At 40.9% G+C, this 24,799-nt stretch overlaps 1 protein-coding gene across 3 annotated transcripts in view; it reads left to right on the forward strand.

Annotated features, from left to right (window-relative positions):
• Positions 1 to 24,799, forward strand: part of trim44 (tripartite motif containing 44) — a 65,262-nt gene that overhangs the window by 23,113 nt on the left and 17,350 nt on the right. For 2 of the 3 annotated variants that reach the window (XM_035944920.2, XM_023263223.3), the window contains one exon: positions 21,644 to 23,045. The exons of the other annotated variant lie outside the window; for it this stretch is intronic. In XM_035944920.2, the coding sequence (XP_035800813.2) occupies positions 21,644 to 21,697 (54 nt within the window). In that variant the 3' untranslated portion in view covers positions 21,698 to 23,045. Of the gene's footprint in view, positions 1 to 21,643; positions 23,046 to 24,799 lie in introns of those variants that run through there. 3 annotated transcript variants of the gene reach the window in all.

The following is a 24,799-nucleotide window of genomic DNA, read 5'->3' on the forward strand; positions in this document are numbered from 1 at the left end:
TTTAGGACTCTGCTCACAGGGTTCACTTTTATTTCTTTTTCTGTCCATCCTCTTTATTTTTTAAATGATGGGGGAACTGATCAAAACACATTCATTGTCTTCATTGATCCTCCAAGTTATCCAGTACAGATCATCTCTTAAGTGACATGTTCATGCACACATTCTGTCCTATTATGTAATCAAACCATGTTTTGTTTTCCTGACATACACAAACTTGCATGGCGCATGATGTTAATTAGCGTCTGTGTATTTATTGCGTTGGGTTTCCCTTTGCTGCGTTGCTTGCAAAAAGAAAAACATACCCTTGCAGCAAATACAGATTACCCCTGGGAGTAAACAGTAGCGACTTTACATAAGAATTGTGTTCATTTTTGGAAAATTCTATTAAATACAGTCAATTATTTTCCTGCCTTGCGTGGCCTTACTGTATGTTATGTTATTTGCATTGTGTTGTTTATATAAAGTTGCTCATTGATCCTTTCCAGAGCAAATAAAGTAATCCATTGCACATCAGTTTGTTGCCCATTTGGAAGACGCTTGTAAATCAGTGCTGCTTCCAAAACATCTACAAAAACTGGAACATTTCTAAATGCAGGTATCTGAAAGCACTGCTATAGCCTAAAGCCACCAAGAAAAGCAGCGATTTGAAATATTTTTGGAAGCAGTGTCATCGGTAAGTCAGGTCTTGTCAGAAATGCAACTCACTGTTTTCTCTGCTTCCACAGTGAGCTTTCCCTCATGTTTTTGTATCCTGTCGTTCTGACCACATAAAGAATAGAAAATGAAGACTATGAGATGCCTTAAAGCAGAGCCATTTCCTGGGGAAAAAAATGTTCAGCACTTGTTACTGATTGTCTACTTTCTCTTAGCTGATGACTCATCATATGACAAAAATACACATAAACAGCACTCAAACCGCAGCAGCAAAAGCATAATCAAAGCCACTTCTACCATTTGTGCCTTTTCTTCAACCCATTCACACACTGTCTTGTCTTTGCATTACCCTTTGGACAGCAGAATTAAAGCACAGATGATCTGTTTTATTTTGACAGCGATTTGAAAACGTTTTATAGCAGGCATTCCATTGATCACCATGGTGCAAGAATACAGTGGGGATTGAAAGTTTGGGCACCCCAGGTAAAAATTTGTATTAATGTGCATAAAGAAGCCAAGGAAAGATGGAAAAATCTCCAAAAGGCATCAAATTACAGATGAGACATTCTTATAATATGTCAAAAAAAGTTAGATTTTAAATAGTTTCATGAGAAATAGATCATAATTACATTTACATTGTGAAAATGTTTTTTTTTTTGTATCTTCCATAGAAAGGGATTAGGAAAATGTATCAAAGTGGGCTTCAAATCTGTGTCTGCACATGTGGATTTTACAGTTCACATCCGTATGAACATATCACAGTCGCTTCCTTTGTACTTACACCCTGCTTGATATTCTTTTGAAAAGATCTGTCTATTTATCTGTTTGAGGTCACGTTTTATTCACAGACAGAAATATTATTAATGCAGGAGAAGACAGAAATAAGAAGTATGAATCCGTGAAGTCATAAGGTTTACCGTATTAAAACATGCCAGCCCAAAGTACAAAAGAATGCCGAATGATAGAGGGGTTTAAAAAAAATAAAAAATACGAATATAGCAAATGATGACGATTAAGTCAGTATAATTTATTGTGACGCAAGGAAAGTGTGAGGTTTAGTTGACAGAAACCACATCTGATCTTCTCAGTAAAAAAATAACTAAAAATAATTCTTTTATTTCATCTGATATTCTGGTTTGTTTTTTGGTTCAGGTTCAGTCAAAAGTCACATTACGATCAGTAAATGGAGAAAAGTAAAACTGGCGCAACATGTGGCAGGTTTGCTTAGCAAGAGCATTGGAGGCCTGTTGAGTATATAAATCATACAGTGTAATCACAGAATAAAAGTAAATCTCACTGGGGAGTGCAGCACTTCTAATTACAATGTGAGGTTCCTCTGTTCGTCGCTCCGATCACTCATGTCTCCATTAAATCTCTGGAGCTCCTTTCCCCTGCTTCACTCACTTTATTATACATGTATGTCCCAGAACACAAACACACACAGCTGGAAAGTGGGAAGATATTGTCTTTGTGTAAACCTACAGTTTCTGTCTTACATAAACACAGACTCATCATACTGTACAGCCTACACAGATTTACACCAGTACATCCGAAATGTGTGTTACGCTTAATCCAGATAGCCTAACTTACACTGATACACTGGAAATAAATGAACTGACGGTAATACGGGGTTTACAAACTTCAAAAAGTTAATTAATAATTATTTAGAACATTTGAATGCATTAACATTAAAGACTCTGCACATCTCCTCAGATCTCAGTTTTTCTGACTCATTTCTAGACTGATTAGCCATGCTGGGAATGATGTCACCAAACAGTGTATGGGTCAGTATATAATTGCAGGACTTTTTGTAACATAGTTGACAGGTATTATAGTTGACATTTTTTTATGTTTTCAGGCCTAAAATCAACATGGCCGCCTATAACCAAACACCACATGGCATTTTTACAGAAAGATTCTTCTAAATGTTATATATACCATTGCGTAAAATTGAAATTGAAAGTTATTTATTAAGATATTGTAGTAACCCTGTTGACATGCCATAAATCCACACTTGACTCACACACTACTTTATATTAAATAACTCAGAAAGCCTTGGAGTCTGGCCAGTCTTCTCTGGGAGGAAATGACATCATGTGGAGCAGGTCATGTGATCTGGAATTAACACACTTCCTTGAGAGGTGATTTTGTAATGGGGAACTTAGTTGAAAGTGATTTCTGGCACACAGATACAATTTGCTATTTTCCATATAAAATTTGATATATTGCCAAAAAAGAAATATCTGTCATGATTATCTCAACTTAATAAAAAGAACACAATCAAAACAATTTTTGAATCAGCTCATTTTATTATTGTTTAGCTACATAGAAGGTGGTTGTTATTAAGTTGACATTTTAGTGATATCCAGTCATTTTTTATTAACAAGTGATTTCCACAATAAATAATTATAGAATTTGTAAAGACATGATCTTAATGAACATAAAAAAAACTATTTTTTTTTTACTTTTAATAAAAATGTATGCAAGATCTATCCCATGGACTTCAAAAGTCCCTCTATTATATATTGACCCATATACTAATGTGGGCCTGGGCAATAAAACAGTAAATACATTAGATGCACACTATCATAAAAATACATAAAGGAAACACAAAGTTCAGATGCAAGAATGACAACTCCCTGTCTAGTTCATCAGCAGCCTGTCATACGTTGATAATGGAATCCTTCACCCTCCATCGCTGCCTCGGTGGCGGCCATGCTGGTCTTCTGAGGCGTGATAGCCTAAGGCTCCCTGAGACTCTTTCCTACTCTGTCCAAGCCCACAGACCTTCCCTGCTGGAGGCTGGAGACAGCAAGTACCATTGGTTGCTCTTGCAAGACAGACTTCACAGTCTGAAAACACCCACGGCTCAGTATCCCCCACCATCTCTATGGAGATGAACCACTTCGGTTGCCTGCTCTGAAGGCTGACACACACTGAGGGTGTACGCTGAAGCTGATGTGGCCTCACAGCTTCACCCTGGTCACCCTCAGTCCACCTCCGGGTTTTACTTGCTTTATTTTTTTCATGTGCATCAAGACGAGATCTTTCCTTATTTATTTGTATTTATGTGCAAATTCTTAATGTATAATTAATATTTTGCTTATGTTAAAAATTAGAACCTTCATAAATAGCTTAAAGTGTTAAAATTTAAAGGTAAATTGCTAAATTCTAAGTATTTTCTTAATTGTTGATATTGACTGAAACACATAATTTTATCATGTTGGACTTTACAGCTATATCACTAAGCCATGTGTCAGTAAGAATAATAAGGTGTAATTTGTCCCACACAGTAAAGCTAACAATGGAGTCAATAAAACACTTCCTTATACACCCACACAGTCCTGGGAGGAGGTTAAATCAGCCAAAATAATTGAAATGACCCTGTTGGGTTTACTATGGATGTGCAGGGCCTTTAAGTAATGATGTATTGTAGTGATAACAGTGCTAATCTAATGGCCCGTCTGTGCAGGAGGTTTTTGCTGCTCTGATAGTGTCACTTTCAGTAACAGCAGGCAGCTGTAGGCGACCTGCACAACACCAAACAACAGACAGCTAGAATGAATGACTGGCTTGTGAACATACTAGAGCATTTAGGCAACTAAAGCAGCTGATCCACTGCAATTGTAAACACTAGAATAGTCATAATGTAAGATTACAGTTGTTTTTTTTTTTTTTTAACCAAGGAGGCTCAGGTTTTGCAGTACCGTCTTTTCTTTGAGATCTGGTCACTATTTGTAGTGTCTAACTACCTAAAAATCTGTTGTGTGTGCACTTCCTATCTTGTACTCGTGTATTCTCCGCTTTTGAATTTCCTCAAATCCCCCGCTTGTAATCTGCCATCACCGCATGCTCGCTGACAGAAGAAAGCGATGGGGAAAATCACTCACTGTCTCACTGAGTGAAGGCTGCGGACCACCCACAATCATGGCGTGCATTCACATGAGCAAACCAAGAAAAAGAAGAGGGGGTGACAAGGAAGCAAAGCAGGTACTTTGGGACACAGCTTATCTGTCTGAGCTGCTTGCCCTTCACTGGGTCAAAAAGATGTGTTGAGTGAAACGAGGAGGTGTCTGGGGAGCGTGGCCAGAGGACAGAACCCAGAGATGAAGGCGTGGATGGGAGGGAGCTGCATTTCGTCTAATGAAAAATTTACATCGCCTACAAAAGGAGCTACTACAGGCCCTCTCGCTTTTATGACATTCTGTTTGTGTGTGTGTGAGAGTGATCATGCCCTCATTTAATAATTTAACCAGTTTCTGCATCTGTATCTATTTTCCTGTGTGTGTGTATGTGAGGCCCAGCTGCTTGTTATGACTGTAAAACTCATCTATACCTTCTCTCTTCCACTCTCTCTCCCCAGCTGTCTCTCTTTCTCTCCATCTTCTTGTCCTCTCCTTCTCTCTGTACGCCATCACCATTCCACAGGGGTGTATCTGAGGTCCCAAATGAATGCAAAGCACACACAAACCAAACTGACAAATAGAGAGACATGCATTTAGATGATAAGAGACTATAACCATGCATAATTCATGCCACAGACACAATGTTTCCCCAATTTTTAAGATGTCATTCATTTGTGTGTTTGAGTGTGTGGGCATATGTGCATCTGTGCTTCATGGATCACATCAAATAGTTTTAGAGGAGTCTGGAGAGGGGTGTGTGCAGAGGTGTTCAAGGAAGTAAATAAGTGTGTGTGAATGTGTGTGTGCGATTGTGGTAGCTTTGTCTTTTGTGATGACTAATGGCAGTTATTTGTTTCTCCTGAATCTTTTCTTGAATATAAATGAGGTAATTTATCTAGAAACAACACCTCTGACTTAGAGTTGGGGTTGCTTTAACAATACCCATCTATTTTACTTTTGCGTTTGGAGGTGTCTAGTTTTTTTCCAATTCGTCTAGTGCAGTAAGAAGGCTCAAAAGGAAGTCGGGAAGCGCAAGCTGTCTACTTAAATACTCTGTTAAAGTTGCAAGAATCGTAACTGTCAAAATGTGAAGGAGACCAGGAGACCAATGTATTTTTGCAAAACCAAATTGACAGCTATGAATGTATTTTCAACAAATACTCCCTCTTTTCATATTTGGCTTGACCGCAGGTGGAACTGCCACCTGATAACTTGGATGTACTTCAGGATTTTGAACTTCACCACATCTGCAGCCCACTGCTGCTGGATTGTTGTGCATTTCCTTTTGTGTAGCCCTGTAAGGGACAGGGGCACAGCGTGCTTAAGACTACTTCTGGTATTGATCTGCTGTGTAGATAGCAATGAGAGCTCCACCGAGAGCCGTGTGTTTTTTGTGATCCCAGAGAGCAAAGGTTCTGCATTAAGTGTCCGTGATGCATCCAAGGCCATAGTGTGCCAGAATCGGGTTACTGCGGAGTGTTTATGTTGATCCTCTGAGTCTGTTGTGCCTATGAATAATGGATTGCTAAGCCACGTATGTGAACTGCATCTCTCTCCCACACACTTTTTGTTGCCTTTGTACTGCAGTTATTGTCTGTTTGCAGAGGTGTGTTTGTGTTCTCATTTATACTGTATTATGTGTGCTGTGTTTATGTGTGCTAAAGGTGCTTGTCAGCATAGTAATTTCATACCATGCAAAAAGGAGTGATTGTTTTATTCTGATGACACTGGAAAACTGGTAAGACAGAAAGATTTAACAGTTTAACAAGGAGCACCACAGATCTCTTTAAATATTCATAATTATTGAACTTTACCTTGCAGAATGGGATAAGGTCAGATTTAACAGAAAGCTACAAGTTAGGATCCTTTGCAGTTCATATTTTACAACTCTAATGCTCTTGTCTAAAAGAACTTTGTGCATGTTAACATTAGTCCAAAAAAAAGACACGCAAGAAACATATGTATATGAAAATAAATGATAAAGCAAACTTGCATTGTTAAATTTTAGAAATAAAATTGAGCAGACGGAGGCTGGGAACAGGCTGAGAGGAGATGAGCATAAGGTGTAGCCTGTAGAGATGTATTTCCACTCCATCAAGGAAGATGTGGGATGACTACTGAAGAGGAAAGGGAAGAAATAGGGGGAGTTGAAAACACGGGAACCACAGTAAGCTTTCTGGGCAGGTTGGTAATACATAAAGGAAAGGCATGAAAAATGAATGAAAGCGTGGCAAATAGTATTTCAGGAGGCTCCAGTGCACAAGACAGCAACAATAGGTTAGTTCAGTAAACTTCAGTAGGCTTCCTGGTTCGAGCATTTTATCTCTTCCACTGGCCCATATATTGCTGTATGTACTTGAACAAATACATTTCCTGATAACCTTGTGCTATCTACCCCAGTAGTGAGCATCATATTGAGTCACTTAGAATGAGAAACCACTCATTTTTTTCCACTTCTTGCCTTCCCTTTCTCTATCTGTTACTGTAAATTGAGGCGGAACTTGTCATCTTTATGTCACATCGTAAAATGTGTTGATGCATCATTATCTACTTTATTATTTATGAATGCAGAACAGTGGTTCTATGCGCTGCACTCCTTTCTCCCAGCCTGTCGTGTTAATTCTTTTTTCCTTCGCACCTGCTCATTAAATTACCCATCCAGACATCTCTAGCCGTCCCATGTAATAATCACATTGTCACAGACGCTTCTGCAGTTTGTGTGTTCTGTTAAGAGAAAGGCTGTGAGGAATTAGTATCAGAAGTAAAAATTGAATCCAAATGTGTTAATTACAGCTCATTCTCCCCTTCTGAAAACAGATAGCTGGGGAGTGTGTGCGTCTGTGTGTGTGTCTTGCTGAGTGTGAGTGTAGGTATGCATTTATTTGAAAACTAGAAAGCGAGAAGACAAAAAGAAGTGAGAGAACGGTGCAGTGAGATTAGCTGACAGGAGTTAGATTTCTGCATTAAATATGCACATCTGCATGCATGTCAATCACATGTAAAAACACATCTGGCGAGACGCAGCTCTGATGCAGCTGTTATGAAATGGCAGTCAGATGTCTCATAGACTCTAAAGTATGATCTCTCTTACAATGAAACACATTTGTTTTAAATGTTTTGAATTGTTGAATTTGAATCAATAGTAAATTTCAAAACAAGTTTATTTTGAGAATGAATTAAAGACTCTACAGCCAATACTAGTGGCTCTGTGAAGCTGTAAGTAGGCACAGCTTTGAGAATAATTGCTTTGAGGTCAATGCTATGTTCATGATAAGTCGTCTAATTTTATGTTGCTGTTTTAAGAACTGGCTGGGGACAACAGATGAAATTAAGCCTTCAGGGCTAACTCAGTGAGATCAATGTGCACTGTTCCTATGAAACGAATGAAATGAAATTAAAATACTCACAGATAAAATAGTAACATGCTGGTGTGTGTTTACCAGGTAATGTTTATCATGTTTACCATTTCACTTTAGCATGTTATCCTGCTGACGTGTGCTAATTAACACCACTGCAAACTACAACTGAGGCTGTCATGAATGTCACCAAGTATTGGACAAATCGAGGATTAGTTCTAGAGATTGTATAGAAAATAATGTGATTGTACCAATTTTCATTGTAATCCATTCAATAGATATTTTACTCAAGAATCATGTAGAAATTTCATAGCGCCCTGAGACAAAACATCAGGGGATCGCAGAAGTCATTCGAACTGCTGATCTGGGATCTATGAATGGTAGTTTCATTTTTTTGCCAAAGTATCTAAGAGCTGTTGAGACATTTTTCTGTCTCACTGACTCACAAGATGAAAAGTCAGGGGATCAGAGAAGTCAGGAGGCTTTCTGCTGTGGGGACTATGAATGCCTGGAGAACCTTTCATTAAGAATTAGCCAACATATGTTGACATATTTCAGTCTGGGCCAAAGAGGGTGACCGCCTGACCATAAGTCCAACGCACAGACTTCACCAGAGCCTCACTGCTAGTAGGACTGAAAATAGTTGTAGCAATAACATGAATTGCTCTTGTCAGACAGCCATATTTTTACTGAAACAATCTATGCTCTCTGCCACCCTTATATTTGGTACTTTGGAACAGCTCATCCAATCTGAACATTCAACATCTGGACTGTACGGATCAGAAAATGTCAGTGTTTCAACTGAAATCACCACCTCAGGAAAGTGGCAATCAGCCAGTTGGTAATTGGTCTTCTGGTCATGCTGCATGGTGTCGGCAGTCTTCTGCTGCTCGTTAGTTTTGTTTGCTTTTGACAATAACATTATTTGACCTGGGTAAGGCTGAAATGACGTACTCTACGGGAAATGGATTAGGCAATTAGAGCTCCTTCTTCTCCCGTCTTGCTCTTGTCAGAGAATTATACCCATTTACAAACAGGAAAAATAGATTCTCTGGAATCTCTGCATATTCTCTCACCCACTTACTCATACACACTCATATTCTTCCTCTCTCAGTGTTCTATCCACAAGGCAGATTGTCATATTGAATCTGTTGACTCCTCGCCTTGCACCCTATCACGCATGCAGTACTCACACACACACAGCAAAAGCACTCAAAAGATGTCACACTGTGTATAAACATTCATTTTTCATTCCAAAAATCACACAAACACAATACACGCACACACACACTCTCACACGGTTCGGATAATTAGTGAAAAGACGAAAATAACAAGGAAACTCGGCACAGACAGGAAGACGCTTTCACGCACAGATGCCTTCCTCATGCTGTCTGACCTATGTCCCCTTTAACCACACACACACACACACACACACACACACACACACACACACTTGCATATTGCAGTGTGTTAGCCTTCGGGTGGAATTACAGGTCTGATTTCAGCTTGGTGGAGATGCAGGAGGACGATAGTGGCAGGCTAAACCAAGGGGCAATGAATCAGTGCCTTATCAAACCTCTTGCTCTAGGTAGGAACTGTCAACACAGAAACAGCAGTCACACATACACTCACACACACACACCATCGGAAAAATGTCTTCCTTCCACGCTTGGACTCAGCAACAACATTGCAGCACACTCAAGCCAATGTGCCTCTTCCAGTCCTGGCTTTGTCCCTCTGATCAGCTATTCTCGCAATGAGGGGAAGGAGGAGCGTGCGAAGGTTGGCATGTTTAATTCAGCAGCCTCGTCACACTGGAGATTTATAGTATTGGGTAGAGAGGAATGTGGAGATGGTTGGGATTTAACTACCCCAGGATTCTAATTGGAGGTTTAGCACACACTTTACAAAATCACCTTAATCCACCATTGCATTGTGAAGAGGGGGATGTGAATGGAAAATTAATATCTTTTTCTGGTCTCATTTGCACAACTACATTTCCCTTCTGAACAAGACATTTGCCCACTGTTTTTGTAAACCATTATGATAAATGAAATATTGGGGAATTTTGTCATTAAAGGAAGAAATGGGCATGGCATTTTTTATTCAGAAAATCGTAAAATTGCTTCCAGTTTCTCAATCATGAGATATCCAATAGGGGCGTGTCACCTTCAGGAAATGGCACCCTCTTTTATGACTGATGCTTTACAGGATGCATTAGTACACATAAAAGTTTATTAGTCAGGTAGCATCAGGGAGCCTTTAAGCCCCAGGGCTGTATTTCAGTGTTGCATCTTTCTGTGCTGCTCATGCAGGAGCAAAACTACAAATTTAAGTTCAGGGTAATAAAGCCCAAACTAGGCTCGGGTTGTGCAGAGCCATCTGTAAAGTCTGATGTTAATATAGTTGCAGTGCAGCCCAAAATTTGCTTTGGAAGTTTAACTTTAAAGCTGGTTTCATGATAGAGATCATAACAGTTAATCTTTTTGTTTGTTACAAGCGAAAGATCTTTTAGCCGCTCCCCGAGGGAAGTCCTTTAATTCCACAGTGTGTTTAACATTCAGCAGAGGAAAAAGCAGGGTGGGATGGATGAGGCATATGAGACTTTTATCAGGCGAGATGAGAGTTTTGACAGTCTGGAGCCCAGATTTTCTGATCTGTCTGTCTGGGTGTCCTTCACACTAAGGGCTTGGATGACAGGGCTTGGATGCAGGGGCGGGGGAGTTTTCATGTGACAGAAGGCTTTGCCTAATAGCCAGTCTGTTCGCCAGCTCTGTTTTTCTCTGTCTCGTCGACACGCACTTTTTTCTTTTCCTTTAATTTTTTCCTCCTCCTCCTCTTCTCTGGCCATATGTGTCCATGACATCTCTCCATTCCTTGATTGAGGAGTGTGCCGACAGAGGAGGAGTCAGAATCATTGCTTCCAGTTTGGTGTAAACGGGCTTTTAATTTTCAAATTTCTCCAGAGCAATCAGGATTCCGGGACAGCTCGTCGGGGCACCTGAGCAGCTCGCTGATTAAGGAGGCGCCAGTGTTCTGTTAGAGACGGGGGTTGTTTGAAAGAAGCAGCAGGGGGCAGCTATGCCAGCCCTGCCAAATGTGTGGGCGCTGCTGTGACCAGTCAGTCTTCATAATGGCTGTCTGCCCCTGGGACAGAGCCATCTCAGTGGTCACATGACAGACTGTGTAGATCAGACAAGGAATGACTCCCCTCTGAAACCCTGGATCGACGTAAAGGGCAGACTGGGACAGAGAGTAAAAGACATTAAGAACATGGGTGAAGAATGGGGTGAGAAACTGAACAAAAAACAAACTGTTGAATAGCTGGCGCAGGACATTATAAGGGACAGATATTGGACCAAGAAACAAAATTACAGCCAAGTCCAAGTTATAAAAGAGACTGCAGGGAAGGAAAAATGCAAAATCTTAAGTAAAAGGGAGAGTAGGGACAGCACAAGCTCTCACTATTCATTACCTGTAAGCTGATGCCGAGTGCTCTCAGAAGGACAGATAAAAGTTTATCTTTCCAATGTGTTTTTCTCTCTCTTTCTCACGCTCGTGAGCTCAAATTTCAAACTTCAAAGGAGTATTAGGTACGACAGAAATTTCAATTTAAACCAAAGACATAGTCTGCATGTTTTTAAAAAACATGAAGGCAAAAAGAAAGTTTTGCTCTGCTTGGCAAGTATCAGTTATTCCCAGACCTCGGACTTGTCTCATAAAGCAATCCCCATCTAGGCTAGATATTTTCTGAAGCAGTTATGAGAAGGTTCACATTGCAGCGCAGCTTGAAATGAAATTCTCGTTCTCGTGCAACAACTCGAACACATGCTGGGGTTTACAATGAGATAAGTATCCTTTGCATAGGGAAATTATGTCATAGCAGGAACAACAAACATACAATAATGTAAGTGCAGTACTGTTAAAATCGGGAAATGGAACTATTCTGAAGCCTGTTTGAGAGAGAACTGCATTAAATCAAGCATTAGGACATTAGAACTGAGAGCAAGAGAACATGACAAAACAGTCACAACTGCCGCCCTGTGAGGCTTTAATGCACTTTAAATTGAAGACTTGGTCTTGCAAATAAGGGAACATCAGATGCAAATGTCATTAGAGTTGCAAAATCTGACAATAGGAGACATTGATATGAACTGGTTGCTATGTACCCACATGTCCATCCAGGTGTTGATCATGTGATGAGTGCATTCGGCATTCCTCTCTATAAGTAACACTTCATGACTGTCAGCTGACTCCTGTCTTTGTGTCGTCAAAGTGAAACATGTGCATCACAAAAGCATTATCACATCAGTACAATATAATTACAGATCTTTCATTTCCCACATACCAGAAAACAAATCTGTTGCATAGCTGCTACATGGAGAGACAACTATGTACTGTGTGTCAGCAGAATCTTTTCCAGAAAGTTGATTGGTTAGTAGGAAATGTGCCATTTCCATCTTTTGGTCTGCTGAACGTGAAATCTGTGCCTGAGCAATTAAATAATAAAACACAAGTTACTATGGTGGTTCAAAAATATTTAAAGAGAAGTAGAAGGAAGTGAATTGGAATTTTGTCTTGCAGTTTTTCCACATTTGTGTATATTTCAGTAATTGACCACCCAGTTAGGCTTTTGGTCATTTTCTAGAACCATGCCAACCGTTGACAACCAGTAGTTTGTCCACAGAGTTAACAGATTCCACCTCTCTCTTGCGAACAGACCTCAGGTTGTCATCAGGTTGATTTTTGCACAGCTCTTCTCCAGAATCGGGTTTTGTCTCTTTTACACTGAAACACCTGACAATAGCCGTTGCTCTGTATCACCAGAACAGCTAAGCTAATTGTACAACAACAGAGTGAGCCATTTTTAATAAACACCTCCTGGGTTTCTTTATGGAGTCGTGTATTAATTTTTTGGGGTGTTGTAGAAATAATTGGCTGCTACTTGCAATGATGTCTAATCAGAGACAATGATCCAGTCCGGACGATCAAACCTCTTGTTATCAGACTCCCCTCCAGCATATCTGTCCTCTCTCCTGTCTTGCTTTGTTATACATTGGGGAGCCATTAAGGTGATTCTGTTAACTCCTCTGTGCTCCACTCTCCTTAACGTCATTCATTGCCATTTACTTTGTGAACAAGAGTATAATGGCTGTCGAAAATTGGAAGGAACAATCCTGGTGCCTGTAGGAGACTACAATTCAGTGTAATTGTTGATTGTTGACTGATTAAAAGCCCCTTGGTGGAGACGGGCAATTAAGAAGGCATGTCTAATCCACACCCGGTCGTATATCTGAAGCAAGTGACAGTAAAGATGCTTGTTTTCATGTCGAGGTCTGTTTCAAGTGTAAGTCACACTAATAAGCAGGTTTATTTTCATGGGATACATGGCTAGAACCGCTGCAGTTCTCCTCAATTATTTCCTCAATTGCTCCCGTGTCTAGAGAAACTGTAAAATCGCTAAATGAGCCAATGTAAGATAGAGTCTTTACAATGGTTTAATGCTCTTATCTGAATTTGCTCCACATTAATTCCTCTGTATGAGTAACGGTGGGTACCTGTGTCCAAGTGAGCGAGATCTTTAGTTTATGGTGGGATAACGGTATTCATCCAACCCCTTACACCTGCTGCGGCGCCGGCAAACCTGTGTGATTATTCTGATTGGCTGAGCATCAGTACACTGTTTTATTCTGCATCACTGACCTTTTCTGCCTCGCTGTGCGCAGCCTGGACAAGGGAGAAGGCATCCTCAGCGTAACGTATGCATCATGTAGTGAACCGCCCCGCACGACATCTACGGTTGGAGTGGTGCGCGCCACACTTCCCAATGTACATTTTAAAATAATCGCATGCATGAACATGAGTTTGAATGGGTTTACTTCAGGCAATGCATCTGGTGGATGATGAGATGGATTTATCCTCACCTCCCCCGTTTTGTTCTGATGAATAAGCTGTGGTGCACACAGAGGGTCATATTAAACAGCCCCTAGCTCTCTGTCCCCTGTACCATGATGCATTGCCTGTTGTTGTGCCTTGTCTCTTTACTTCCTCCGTGAACTGATTAAGTCTTTGGAACAGCATGGAAACACCACAGGGTGTTACATTGTTTTTCAGCGGGAAGACAGTCCCAGTGAACAGTATGAATAGACCAATGACTCTGAAAGAGGCAGACTGTCACTGTTTGAAGCAATTAGTCAGTCAATGGAGAACATGTGTCATATGAATGGAGCCTCTTTCTTTGGTCAGGAAGTTTGTTTCACTGTTCTCTACAATCATTAAGATACAGTCAGTAATTCATTCCATGTGAATGCGGGTATAAATAGTACATTAGTGAATAGTTGATGAGTTTTGTGTGAAAATGAAATGTAATTGGGTCAATATATAATTACGGGACTTTTTGTAACATAGTTGACATTTTTGCTGTTTTCAGGCCTAAAATCAACATGACCGCCTATAACTAAACACCACATGGCATTTTTACAGAAAGATTCTTCTAAATATTATATACACAGTTGAGTAAAATTCAAATTGAATTTATTTATAAAGATATTGTAGTAAACCTGTTGACATGCCATAAATCCACACTTGACTCACACACTACTTTATATTAAATAAAGAATCTCTTCTGCACAATAAATCATAATGTTAACAAAGCCAGTACTTCTGTAAATATGATTCATCAGAGGTAACCGCACACATGAAGGCTGTGTAGAAATATATAGATTTGTCATTAAATGCACAGGGAGTTTGGACACTCGTGTAGATTATTCTCCCATGTCATGGATTAAGAAAATGGTTGTTTATTTTTTTCCTCTAAATGCAGATTACTACTTCCTTTATCGATCATGTATGTATCACTGCGTCAGAGATCATGGCTTTAATTTTTGCTTCAGAGGAGGATGTTTCTGAACAGCCTTCTAGCTTGTGTTGGTGTCGTGCCCAAACTGCAGACTTATTAAATTGGCGAACATAAATCGAAGCAAACCAGGACATTTTTGTGGCAAACAAAAATGACACAATCCCGACTCCTACAGCATGCCACCTATTCATGTGTCATTATGTTAAACTGGCTGTCACCTAATCCAATTGCAAAGCGTATTTATGCATTTCAGGATGTCAAATACAGTGTATCAGAGACAAATCCTGTGCATCCGTGGTTTAAAAGTGAAACAGCCAAACTGTGACTCATTCCTTCTGTTGTTCACCTCCAATACCTGCACAGCTGATAGCACCTGTGCCCACCTCACAGCGTCTCACCATGGAATTTTAATAGAGTCCTCTGTCCTCAGCAAATCATGTCACTCCTGTTAAGGTTTTCTTTTTTTGGCCAAGACAAGTGCAATAACCCTGATACAACCGGATATTATAAATGTTTTGAAATATAAACAAAATGAGGGTCATTTTCTTGTATCATTTGTTATATTGGATTTTATTCTTATTATTTTTTCCATATTTACTAACTTCAATTGAAACAGCTAGGACGGACAATTTGTTTTTCTACAAGTTGTCATCTTTGAAAGGCTTCTGTTCCTTGAAATAAAATGTCATTATAGAAGATTAACTTGTCATTACCTGCCACGTTTGTTTTCTTTCCTGACAAAATCTGCTGTTGTTTGGCTTTTTTTGTGCAAATATATTCATAAGGGAAATTGGTTTTGGAATTGATTTATTTCTTTATACAGTTTCGCGTGAAGCAGCTACACCTAATTTTAGAACGTTAATATGTACAGGCCTCGTATTAACAAGAATGCTTACGATGGTGTTCCTGGCAATGCTCTCTTTGTATTTGAGCATGAGAAAAACACACAGCATCACGTAATGGCCGGAGGAAACCTGCAACCATGAAACTTTAATAGGAACGTCTGAGAAATCTATTAATCGTGGCTCAGACATCCCCTCTCCCTTTGTCGCCTGTCAGTAATATGTTTCAATCAAGATGGTATCGCCTCTTTCCATCACTCTGGCTCTCCTCCCTTTGTCCTCTGATCTTCACCTTCCTGAAGCTCTGCTAAATAGTCTTTCCCTTCTCCTTAAGTCTTCCTCTCCATGTCACTCCTTTGCCCTTTCCTTCACATTTCTCCTCATTAGGAGACCTCCATAACTCAAATCCTAGCTGGCAGGATCATCGCAGTGCAAAGTGTTAGGAAGATCACAGGGGTGCTCTTAATGAAAGGTGTGTGAAGGGGCTATTTCTAAATTACACATCCCTAGACGGGGATGTCAGATGAAAGGAAGGAACATAAATCCATAGAGAGAAGAGGGGACGCTGGCAGATTTTATGGCAAGAGTGACAGATATAAACCTTTCCAGGACAATGGCCAATTAGATCCAGCAGTAGCGCTGGGATGGTAAATTACTCGTAATGGCCTTCAGTATGTCTTTTCTCTTTTTTTACATTAGGTTGCTATCTGTTAATCAATAACTTTTGTTTTCTTTGCACCCTCCCTTCCTCACATCATTAATGCTCTGCACTCCTTTCTTTCCCTCTTTAACTGCTTTATTTGATCTATTTTCCATATCATAGTCATCTCTTGTCAGAAAGCTGTTTGTAGTGTTAAATCATCCTGCAGAAGCGACAAGTTTTACTTCATTAAGTCGTGGCAGAGTGCACTGCTTCACTGGAGAGTAAGGGTAAGAATCTGTCCTCGTGGGCTCTATCAATAACCATTAAGGATCCTCTCTCATTAGACCAAACCTCACAGGCCCCTAGGGTTTGAGAAATGTGCTCAGCCATCTTATGTGATGGAGCATGCTTAGATGGCATCAACACTGTTTGGAAATGCAAATTGCAATAGTTATTTTCCCTCACAAGATGATTGCCAGAATAAGGCTATGTACACAGCCTTATTCTCATTCAACCCCTTTGCTTAATCATGGAGAACCTCACTTCCCTATCAGCCACCTCCAGTTTGCTCTTCAGCTCCTCCCGTTTTCGTCTCCCCATCTTTTCACACACACACATACCTCTCAGACCCATTCAGCATATCCAAGCTACCGAAGTATGATTATTCATATGGCAATGAGGCTGGATCAAGCTGGCAAGGCTGCCGCAGTGTGATGGGAGCATTTCCGGATGATGCCTTAGGAGTCCTGCAGCTCCTCTGCCAAGAGCAGGGAATTCAAACTTAATCAGAGCAAGGACCCCTTCCTCCTCTATCTCCCAGAGAGCTCCACGGGGTTGAGGCCAAAACACGAATAGAATGAGAGAGACGAAAGTCAAAGTCTAGGCAACATCATGCACACTCCATCCCTTAGTTTTCCTCACAGGGAGCAAGAGGTTTTCTCCCATGAGTGATGGGTTCATTCGAGGGCTATTGGAGAAACTTTTCTGTTTCACTCAGAGAGAGGACATTAGGAAGATGAGCTTTGTTCTGCCCGATCGGTCCTATCTAAACTCTTATCTCTCCCTCTTTCTCCTTCACACACACACACACACAGTGTTCCAAAACTCCACACACCACGCTCGTTGTCCATCCATCACACAGAAGCACAGCCAGAATGGTTCACTGAAGCCAGCTTCTGTCGCAGGCCTCCCAGTCCTCTACTCCCCTCTTTTCTGCAGGACATGGTCACATCAAGGGGAGGAGGCAATGATCAGTCCCGATCAATAAAACATCGACTGCATTAAAGCTTATGAATAAGTCATGGATGGAAAGAACCCTGTCGTTAGGACACACACAGCAAAGTGATCTTTTACTTAGGCCAGAGAAGATGAACAGACAGAAAAAAGAGAACAAAGCAAAGGCTTTAACTTGCAGGGAATTTATCACCCACCCACTGACATTTTGTTGTAAGTTGAAGCTCCACTCTGTCTTTTCTCTCTATCACCCATCCCATTCACTGCCTCCCTCTCTCTCTCACTCTCTCACTCTCAAGTAATGGCCTTTTTCCTGCGGGTGGAATAAATAAGTTATTACATCCATGTGTCCTAAGGCTTAGCAAAGACCGTCTGAATATAAATAGTTCATTTGCCTCCATAGTGTAGGCCTCACTTCGTGCCATATGAATATATTTGTAATTACATTTTATTTCCAAAAGAGCAGGGTGACTGTTTTGGTTGACTGGAGATGCGAGATGAAATTGCCTTACACAAATAAGTCTGCCAGCGTTTTACCCCAAACACCATCTCAGACAGGAAGGAGCTGTGTGAGAGCGAGGAGATCAGCTCAATGCAGACTCTTGTGTGTTCTGTGCTGACAGCAAAGACTGAACAGCCTGCGTGATGCTGTAGACAATGAATACTGAATACTGAGTAAAACTAGTGTAGTGAATGAAAGTGCAGGCAGTAAGTTTGCCAAGGATTCAAATTTGCATCGCTGTTGAATAATTAGTATCTCGACTGTATACTTAAGAGAGATGGTACAACTATACAGCAACTAACCCTGTACGTGTGTGTGTGCATCGTCCAACATCATCATTTCTCTTGGCAGCCAGTTAGTTGGCACTTGATTCAATCGTGTGTCTACATGTGTGTATTGTTGCTGCTTTGTTAACACCTGAAAGTGTTATTTATAGCTGGACCGCTGACTATTTTGGAGTTAATCCATTCATGTTGTAAAGTATGAGCTAATTTGAGATGTAGACGCGTGTGCATTCATGCACGTGTGCCATGTGTGCGTGCTCTTTGATGAGATGCCCTGTTTGAGTTTGTATTGTGATGATGCAGTCCTCAAGGAGGTGCAGAAAGGGAGAGGAAGCAGCTCTTCGTTTCTGCCAGCAGAAGTATGTCAGACAAGAGAACTCAGGGAGCCGCGCTCAGACAGATTTTGCTGCCTATTAACAGACGTGGGGACTTTTTCCTCAAACATGTTGCGTATGGCATGGGCAGGAAGACGGAGGCAGCGGAGGTGGAACAGCATTGAAGCAAGTGTGGGAGAAAAGCTTCAGAGAAGCAGAGATGGATAGAAATATGCTCTCTACAGAGAGACGGGGGAAAAATAGGACAGAATTCAATTAGATAACACACAAAATCAAGTTTATGTGGCAGTCATTAATCAGCTGCTTGTTTGAATACTCTTATCATCTAAAAATCTAAAACAAAATGCCTGTTTCCTGGAACATATCAAATTCCCATGACTGCCTAGAATTGTATATTCCATTACAGATTACCAAACCACTTGCTGCTCATAGTAAAGTATTTTTCAGCCAGTATTGTTTTTTGTTTGTTTGTTTTTTTAATTCTTTATTTTATCAGGTAAGATCAGTTGAGAACAATTACTCATTTACAATGATGCCCTGGCAAGAGGCCTCAGCAGGAAGAAAGATATCAAATAAACAATACATATACAAAGAAGGATGCGCAAGTGTTTAAATAGCGATTAGAAACAGCCTAAGTTAATGCTAGCAGTTCAGTGAAAACAGTCAGCATGTGCAGCGGTCAGCTAAGGTCTGCTGCAGCTTCTGCTTAAATATGTAATGTGATGGATGAGATGACAGTGTCAGAGATTTTTGGAGGGAATTCTAATCGATTGCTGCAGCAAAGCGAAAGGAATTCTGGCCGAAGACAGTGCGAACCTTGGGGATAGAGAGTTATGAAATCATTGGACCTCGGGGGTAGTTGTTATGGAAGGGGTGTAGGAGGTTGGAGAGGTATTGAGGTGTCTTCCCTGCTAGGGTCCTGTAGATGGGTAAAGCCAGTGTTGGAGTCGCCTGGTGTAAAAGGAGGGCCACCCACCAGTTTGTAACCAGTTTGTAACCAACGTGGTTGTGTTATTGTGCTCTATTAATGAACATTCTAAGGGAGGGTGTTTCCAGCATTGTTCTACAACGCAGAAAAACTGTAAACATGAAGAAAAAAGTTGCGATAAGTAGGTGTGTCCAAACATTCGACTGGCTTAAATTACTAGTTACGCCGCATATTTTATGTACTAAATATATGACTTACAGCATACTAAGCAATGATACAAGTTAAAATACCAAGAGCCGTATAAAACAGTTAAAATCAACTCCAACATGACCAAGTACAAAAATAAAATGCTGCTTACACATTAAGGCATCAGTAATATAAGTTTGTAAAGCACATATTGAGCATTTTTAAGTGTTGTTGTAATGCTTTTGATACTTCAAATACATTTGACTGACTATACTAGTGTGTTTCTATCCAAGTAATATTTTTAATGCAAGTAAATCTGTCATGAAGCATTTTTATAGTTATTTTACTGACAGCATTAAAAGCTGGCAAGAAGTTCATCCATAAACAATAGAAAGCATCTGACAAAAGATTTTCTCATATTTCGTAGCGACCCTGACGAATGGCTGATCAAATTCAGCAGTTATTTATTTTAAAACTTTAATTGGTGTGGCAAATGTAGCTTGGCGGGCTTTTGTCTCATTTGACACCAATTATTGATTTACATATTTGTTATTTTGAACAAGGTCTTTGCTTTTACCGCTGAGAAAAATCACATACAGGTGTGCGCAACCAAAGCTCCTTTCATCACCAGCTTTTCACACTGCAGTTAGCTGCATTTAACTACGACATGTTTGAGGAAATAATTTGTGTTGCATCCATAACGCACCAAATAGACTCTACAATTGACTGTTTTGCATCACGACTAATTATCTTCCTACTGCTCCTAGAAGCTTTCCATCCTGTTATACTCTTATGTTTTTGAATGTGTTTCGTTATTGCTCACAGTGGTTGTTTGGACAAATTATTCATTAGTTTCATTAACAGTGCTGTGTAACAATTTGTGTGAAAGATTACATTGCTTGATATTTAAATTACCTGTTGCTTTATTGGTGGTGATGAAACACTGCCCCAGTGAATGCAATAACTAAGGAACAAAGCATCCGTACTGCTGCAACATAGCGGGCCAACGTTCATATGCATCTTTATTTTGATTGCGTCCCTGAGCTAGAAGTATCTTTAAAGTCAGTTATTGTTAAAAAAAAACTATTTAGGCAGTCAAGCAGTTAAGCTTGACCTTCTGCTCTAGTTTGTGCCCTAGAAAACTGTGCATCAGTAAGACATTAAAAGTTCATGTGGAGTAATCTTTTCTTTGTTCATCCTTGCTCCAACACACGAGTGTAAATTCACAAATATAAATGCAAACTAAATGTCCAAGGTCATAGGAAGCGAATGTTTTTTAAAAGATACATTTGCATGGCGAGATGAAATGGCGCAGCTCTAAAGCGCATTGAATCTCATTGAATTAAGCAGCACACCCATGCAGCGAATGAATGTGTTTAGAAAAAGAAAAACATGCTGACATATAGCCTTTTAAAAATGGATGTGGTGGCGTAGATTTAAAGTGGATGGTGGGGGGGGGGATCATAATAAGTAAGATGGAGGTGGGTGGGAGTGAGAGAAGTTACAGGAGAGTTGCCTCTCAGGCCACAGCGGTGCTCTGTCACCATTACGACATTGTCCAATTAGAGCATATGATTAGTGTAGGCTGTCTCCAGTGAAATTGAATCTATCAGCCAGGCTCGGATTACTACAGGTCCTTGCAATTTAGCTATCACTTTGTCTCTGTCACTGCAGAACTGCTAATATAAAACCGACAGAATGGATGATTTCTACTTAAGGCGTAGCTTGATTGAAGCTGATTACATTTCACAAAGGTTTATTATATTTCCATAATATGTATGCATGGTGGAGTGTGTGTGTGTGTGTGTGTCTATGTGAGGCTGTATACAGGTGTTTGGGAAAGAGAGAAGAAGAGGCAAGCTGGAGGGCTGCTACTGATATGAAATTGATGAGGGGGGGGTTTTTGTCTCTTCCAGGCTGCCGGAGCCAAGGGCGAACCCCATGAACCCGCGGGACTTGGAAGACAATGATTCGGGGCCATCTATGGACCACGCCCCCTGATACAAGCCAGACCAGACTCTTGCTACATCCACCTGTCCTTCACTGTCTGCTTCAGCCAGCCGTCAGCCCCGTCGTGCTGTCAGACCGGCCTTCTTTCTGTCACTCGTCTCCCCTTTCCCTGCCTCCCCCGCCCTCCCTCTCAGCGCCTGCTGGCAGTGAACTGACCTTGAAGAAGGCTGGTGTGACAAATATGGATGGCCACGTCTTTTCTACTCAAACTTTTTAAATTCCTCACTAGCTACTAACTTTCTTTAATTGAGGCACGCAAGTTATGTGCAATCAATTACCATCAGGCTCAATTTCCACAGCCAGTCAGATCCTTGGCTTTACTGGCGAGCCTGGCTGACTCAGAGAGGAGCCTGGGTAGGCAGCCGAGCAGAGCATCTGTTAAGCCCGACAGATGACAGAAACGGGAAACTTGGTGACACGGTTGCTCTTCACTCCTTCGTTCGCGGTATCGTTTTGCTTCTGCCATCATGACAAACACTCTGGACACTCTCAGATATAGAAAGAAAACATTTCTCAGATGCCATGATGCCTGAAATCACTGAGAGAACATATTACAAAGGTGTTCTGGGTGTTATATTTTGATTGTAAAACATTTAAAGTGTCTCTTGTGCTTTCTGTCATTCTGCTGCTTTCGCCATACACCCTGCTGAGTCTTAATGCTTGTAGATTTGTGCACACTTATTCATGTTCTTGACAGATCTGTTATCAAAACCGGGGGACATTTTGACACCTATTGACTGGGGAATGTTCCTGAGTCTTTGTCAGGTGAAAGTCGAACTGCATTTTGACTGCAGAATAGCACCACGGCAGTATCAGCGTTTCTCGGTACTGTAATGTAAAAGCTCATTACTGCAGGCCAATCTGCAGCACATGACAGATTACAGTCCAGACAAGTGTATGCACTTTCTACCTTGACCCGCTCAGCTACAGTTTTCATTTATGATGTACTGCCACGAGTCTGTCTATATCAGCAGTTTGTTTTTAATGTGATTGATTCTGTTGCCTTAAACTCGGAATTGAAAGCAGTGTCACCCATAATATGTGGGACAGGTTTGACAACGACATGACTTCGCTGCTGTAGCACTGCACTAAAATGCACTGAGAATTGTGTACCTACCCAAGGGAAATGTTGATGTGTCAACAGCCTATTGAAAAAAATCCGCGAGAGCTTATTCTTTTTTCTTGTGTAACAAAAGACTAGAGTCTTGACTGTCTGATGTTTCCTCTCGTTTATATTTGTCTATTTTTATCTTTAATCTATAAATAAACAGCCTGTTTCTTATACTGGATGCAGGAGAGGACACTGTCTCCACTTTAAGAACTGTTCTTATATCATTTGTCTCTTGCAAAATTCTGGAAACACCTGAAAACCATCTGTCAGCCAAGTCGCTATTATCAGAAAAACCTTACGGGCATGTAAGACATTTTCATTCTGATGAATGGAGGCAGGAAAAGAGATGAAATGCCCTAAAGAGGGAATTCAGGATGGGGAGAATTTCTAGTTTTCCTTCATTAAAATTCAAAGCAGGAATCCATCCAGATAGGACTGGGAATTGGAGGTTTGGGAACAAGGGGGTGATGGAGCAGAAGAACTCTGTAGGGTCCCCGCTTCTCTACAGATGCATTTAAATGCAGACTGGTTTCATGCCTGCAGCCCCAGACGAGCCAGAATCCACTTTGATCAACTCATAACCTCAATCTGAAAGCCTTTGTCTCTCCGCCGCTCCTTTTCCCTTTTCGCATTACTTCTCTCGCCTTCTCAGAAACACACCATGCAGCACTCATTCGCTTCACACCTGCTTTCTACCTGAGCTGCTTCATCAAGCCAAGAATGCCTTCTCAGCACTTAATTGAGATATTGACTCACAGAACCACTGAGATATTGACTCAGATAAACTCATTTAGCTGCTGGCTGTTGCTATCCTGATGGCAACATCTAGTTTTCTATTCTCTAGTGAGTTTAACTTTTGATCCTCCACCATTGTCTACTGACCAAGCCACAGAGCACTTGAACTCCTTTAAAGATTTTCTTCCCCTGTGTGTGTTTTAGTGTGTCTAAGGCTAAATTGATTTAGGCTTGCTAGGCATTTGCCAGACACAGGCTCCTGAGCTTTCAAAGGGCGGCTGGTTTCAGTGAATAATCATATCCCCTCATGTGCGTTGCTTATGTCACAGAGCAAGAATAACAAACCGGAAGGGGGACAATGTGCCTGTTGTCAGGGGAGGAAATGGAGAGGAGAAGATTGTCTGATCTCATTTAGCCAGCGAGACCACGAGGTTCCCTTTTTTCCACACCCAATTACACCTGCTCCTCCAGGTTCACTTCACTGAGCATGTTCACAGAGAGGCACAGAGATGCACAAACAAACACAAGCACAGCCGTAAGACCTCCGCTTTCCTGATGGAGCAAAAAAAAAAGGACTATTTGTGTATTTGTATTGACATGAATTAATTGCTTCATGGGTTGTGAGATTGAATTAGCTACGTGACATGCTTGCAAGTGGTGATGCAGCTTTGATTGCCGCCTTTAATAGAGCCTGTTTCTCTGCCATCATTTTAAAAGACAGTTGGAGTCTGTAGTTTCGCAGTAATGGAGCAGCTCCACCACCCACCAACCCACTATGACATGCCTTAATGATTCTGTTTATTACCATGCAAGAGCTGGGAGAGAAGTAGGAAATTTCCTCTAATAACGGAGCACGAAATGCTCTGAGACGTGTGTGTGTGTGTGTGTGTGTGTGTGTGTGTGTGTGTGTGTGTGTGTGTGCACTGCATGTGCTACTCCATATGTGTGTGCTTCTAAGTATTTGTGAAGGTGTGCATTAGCCTGTGAAAAATGACAGTTTATTTGCAGACCCACACTCCCACCCGTGCTCAAATTGCATGTTCTTGTACCATTCAAGAGAATGTATTGCTTGTCTCACAGTAAATGCACTTTCTTATTCATCTTTCCCCTTGTCCTCTTCACACACAAACCTAAAAACAAGGAAAGAGGCATCAGTCTGGAGATGCTGGGCCAGATTTTTACATTTTCCACTGTTTGTTTTTGGGTTCAGCCACTC

Source organism: Amphiprion ocellaris, chromosome 3 (assembly GCF_022539595.1).
Source record: "Amphiprion ocellaris isolate individual 3 ecotype Okinawa chromosome 3, ASM2253959v1, whole genome shotgun sequence".
Classification (NCBI taxonomy): Eukaryota; Metazoa; Chordata; class Actinopteri; family Pomacentridae; genus Amphiprion; species Amphiprion ocellaris.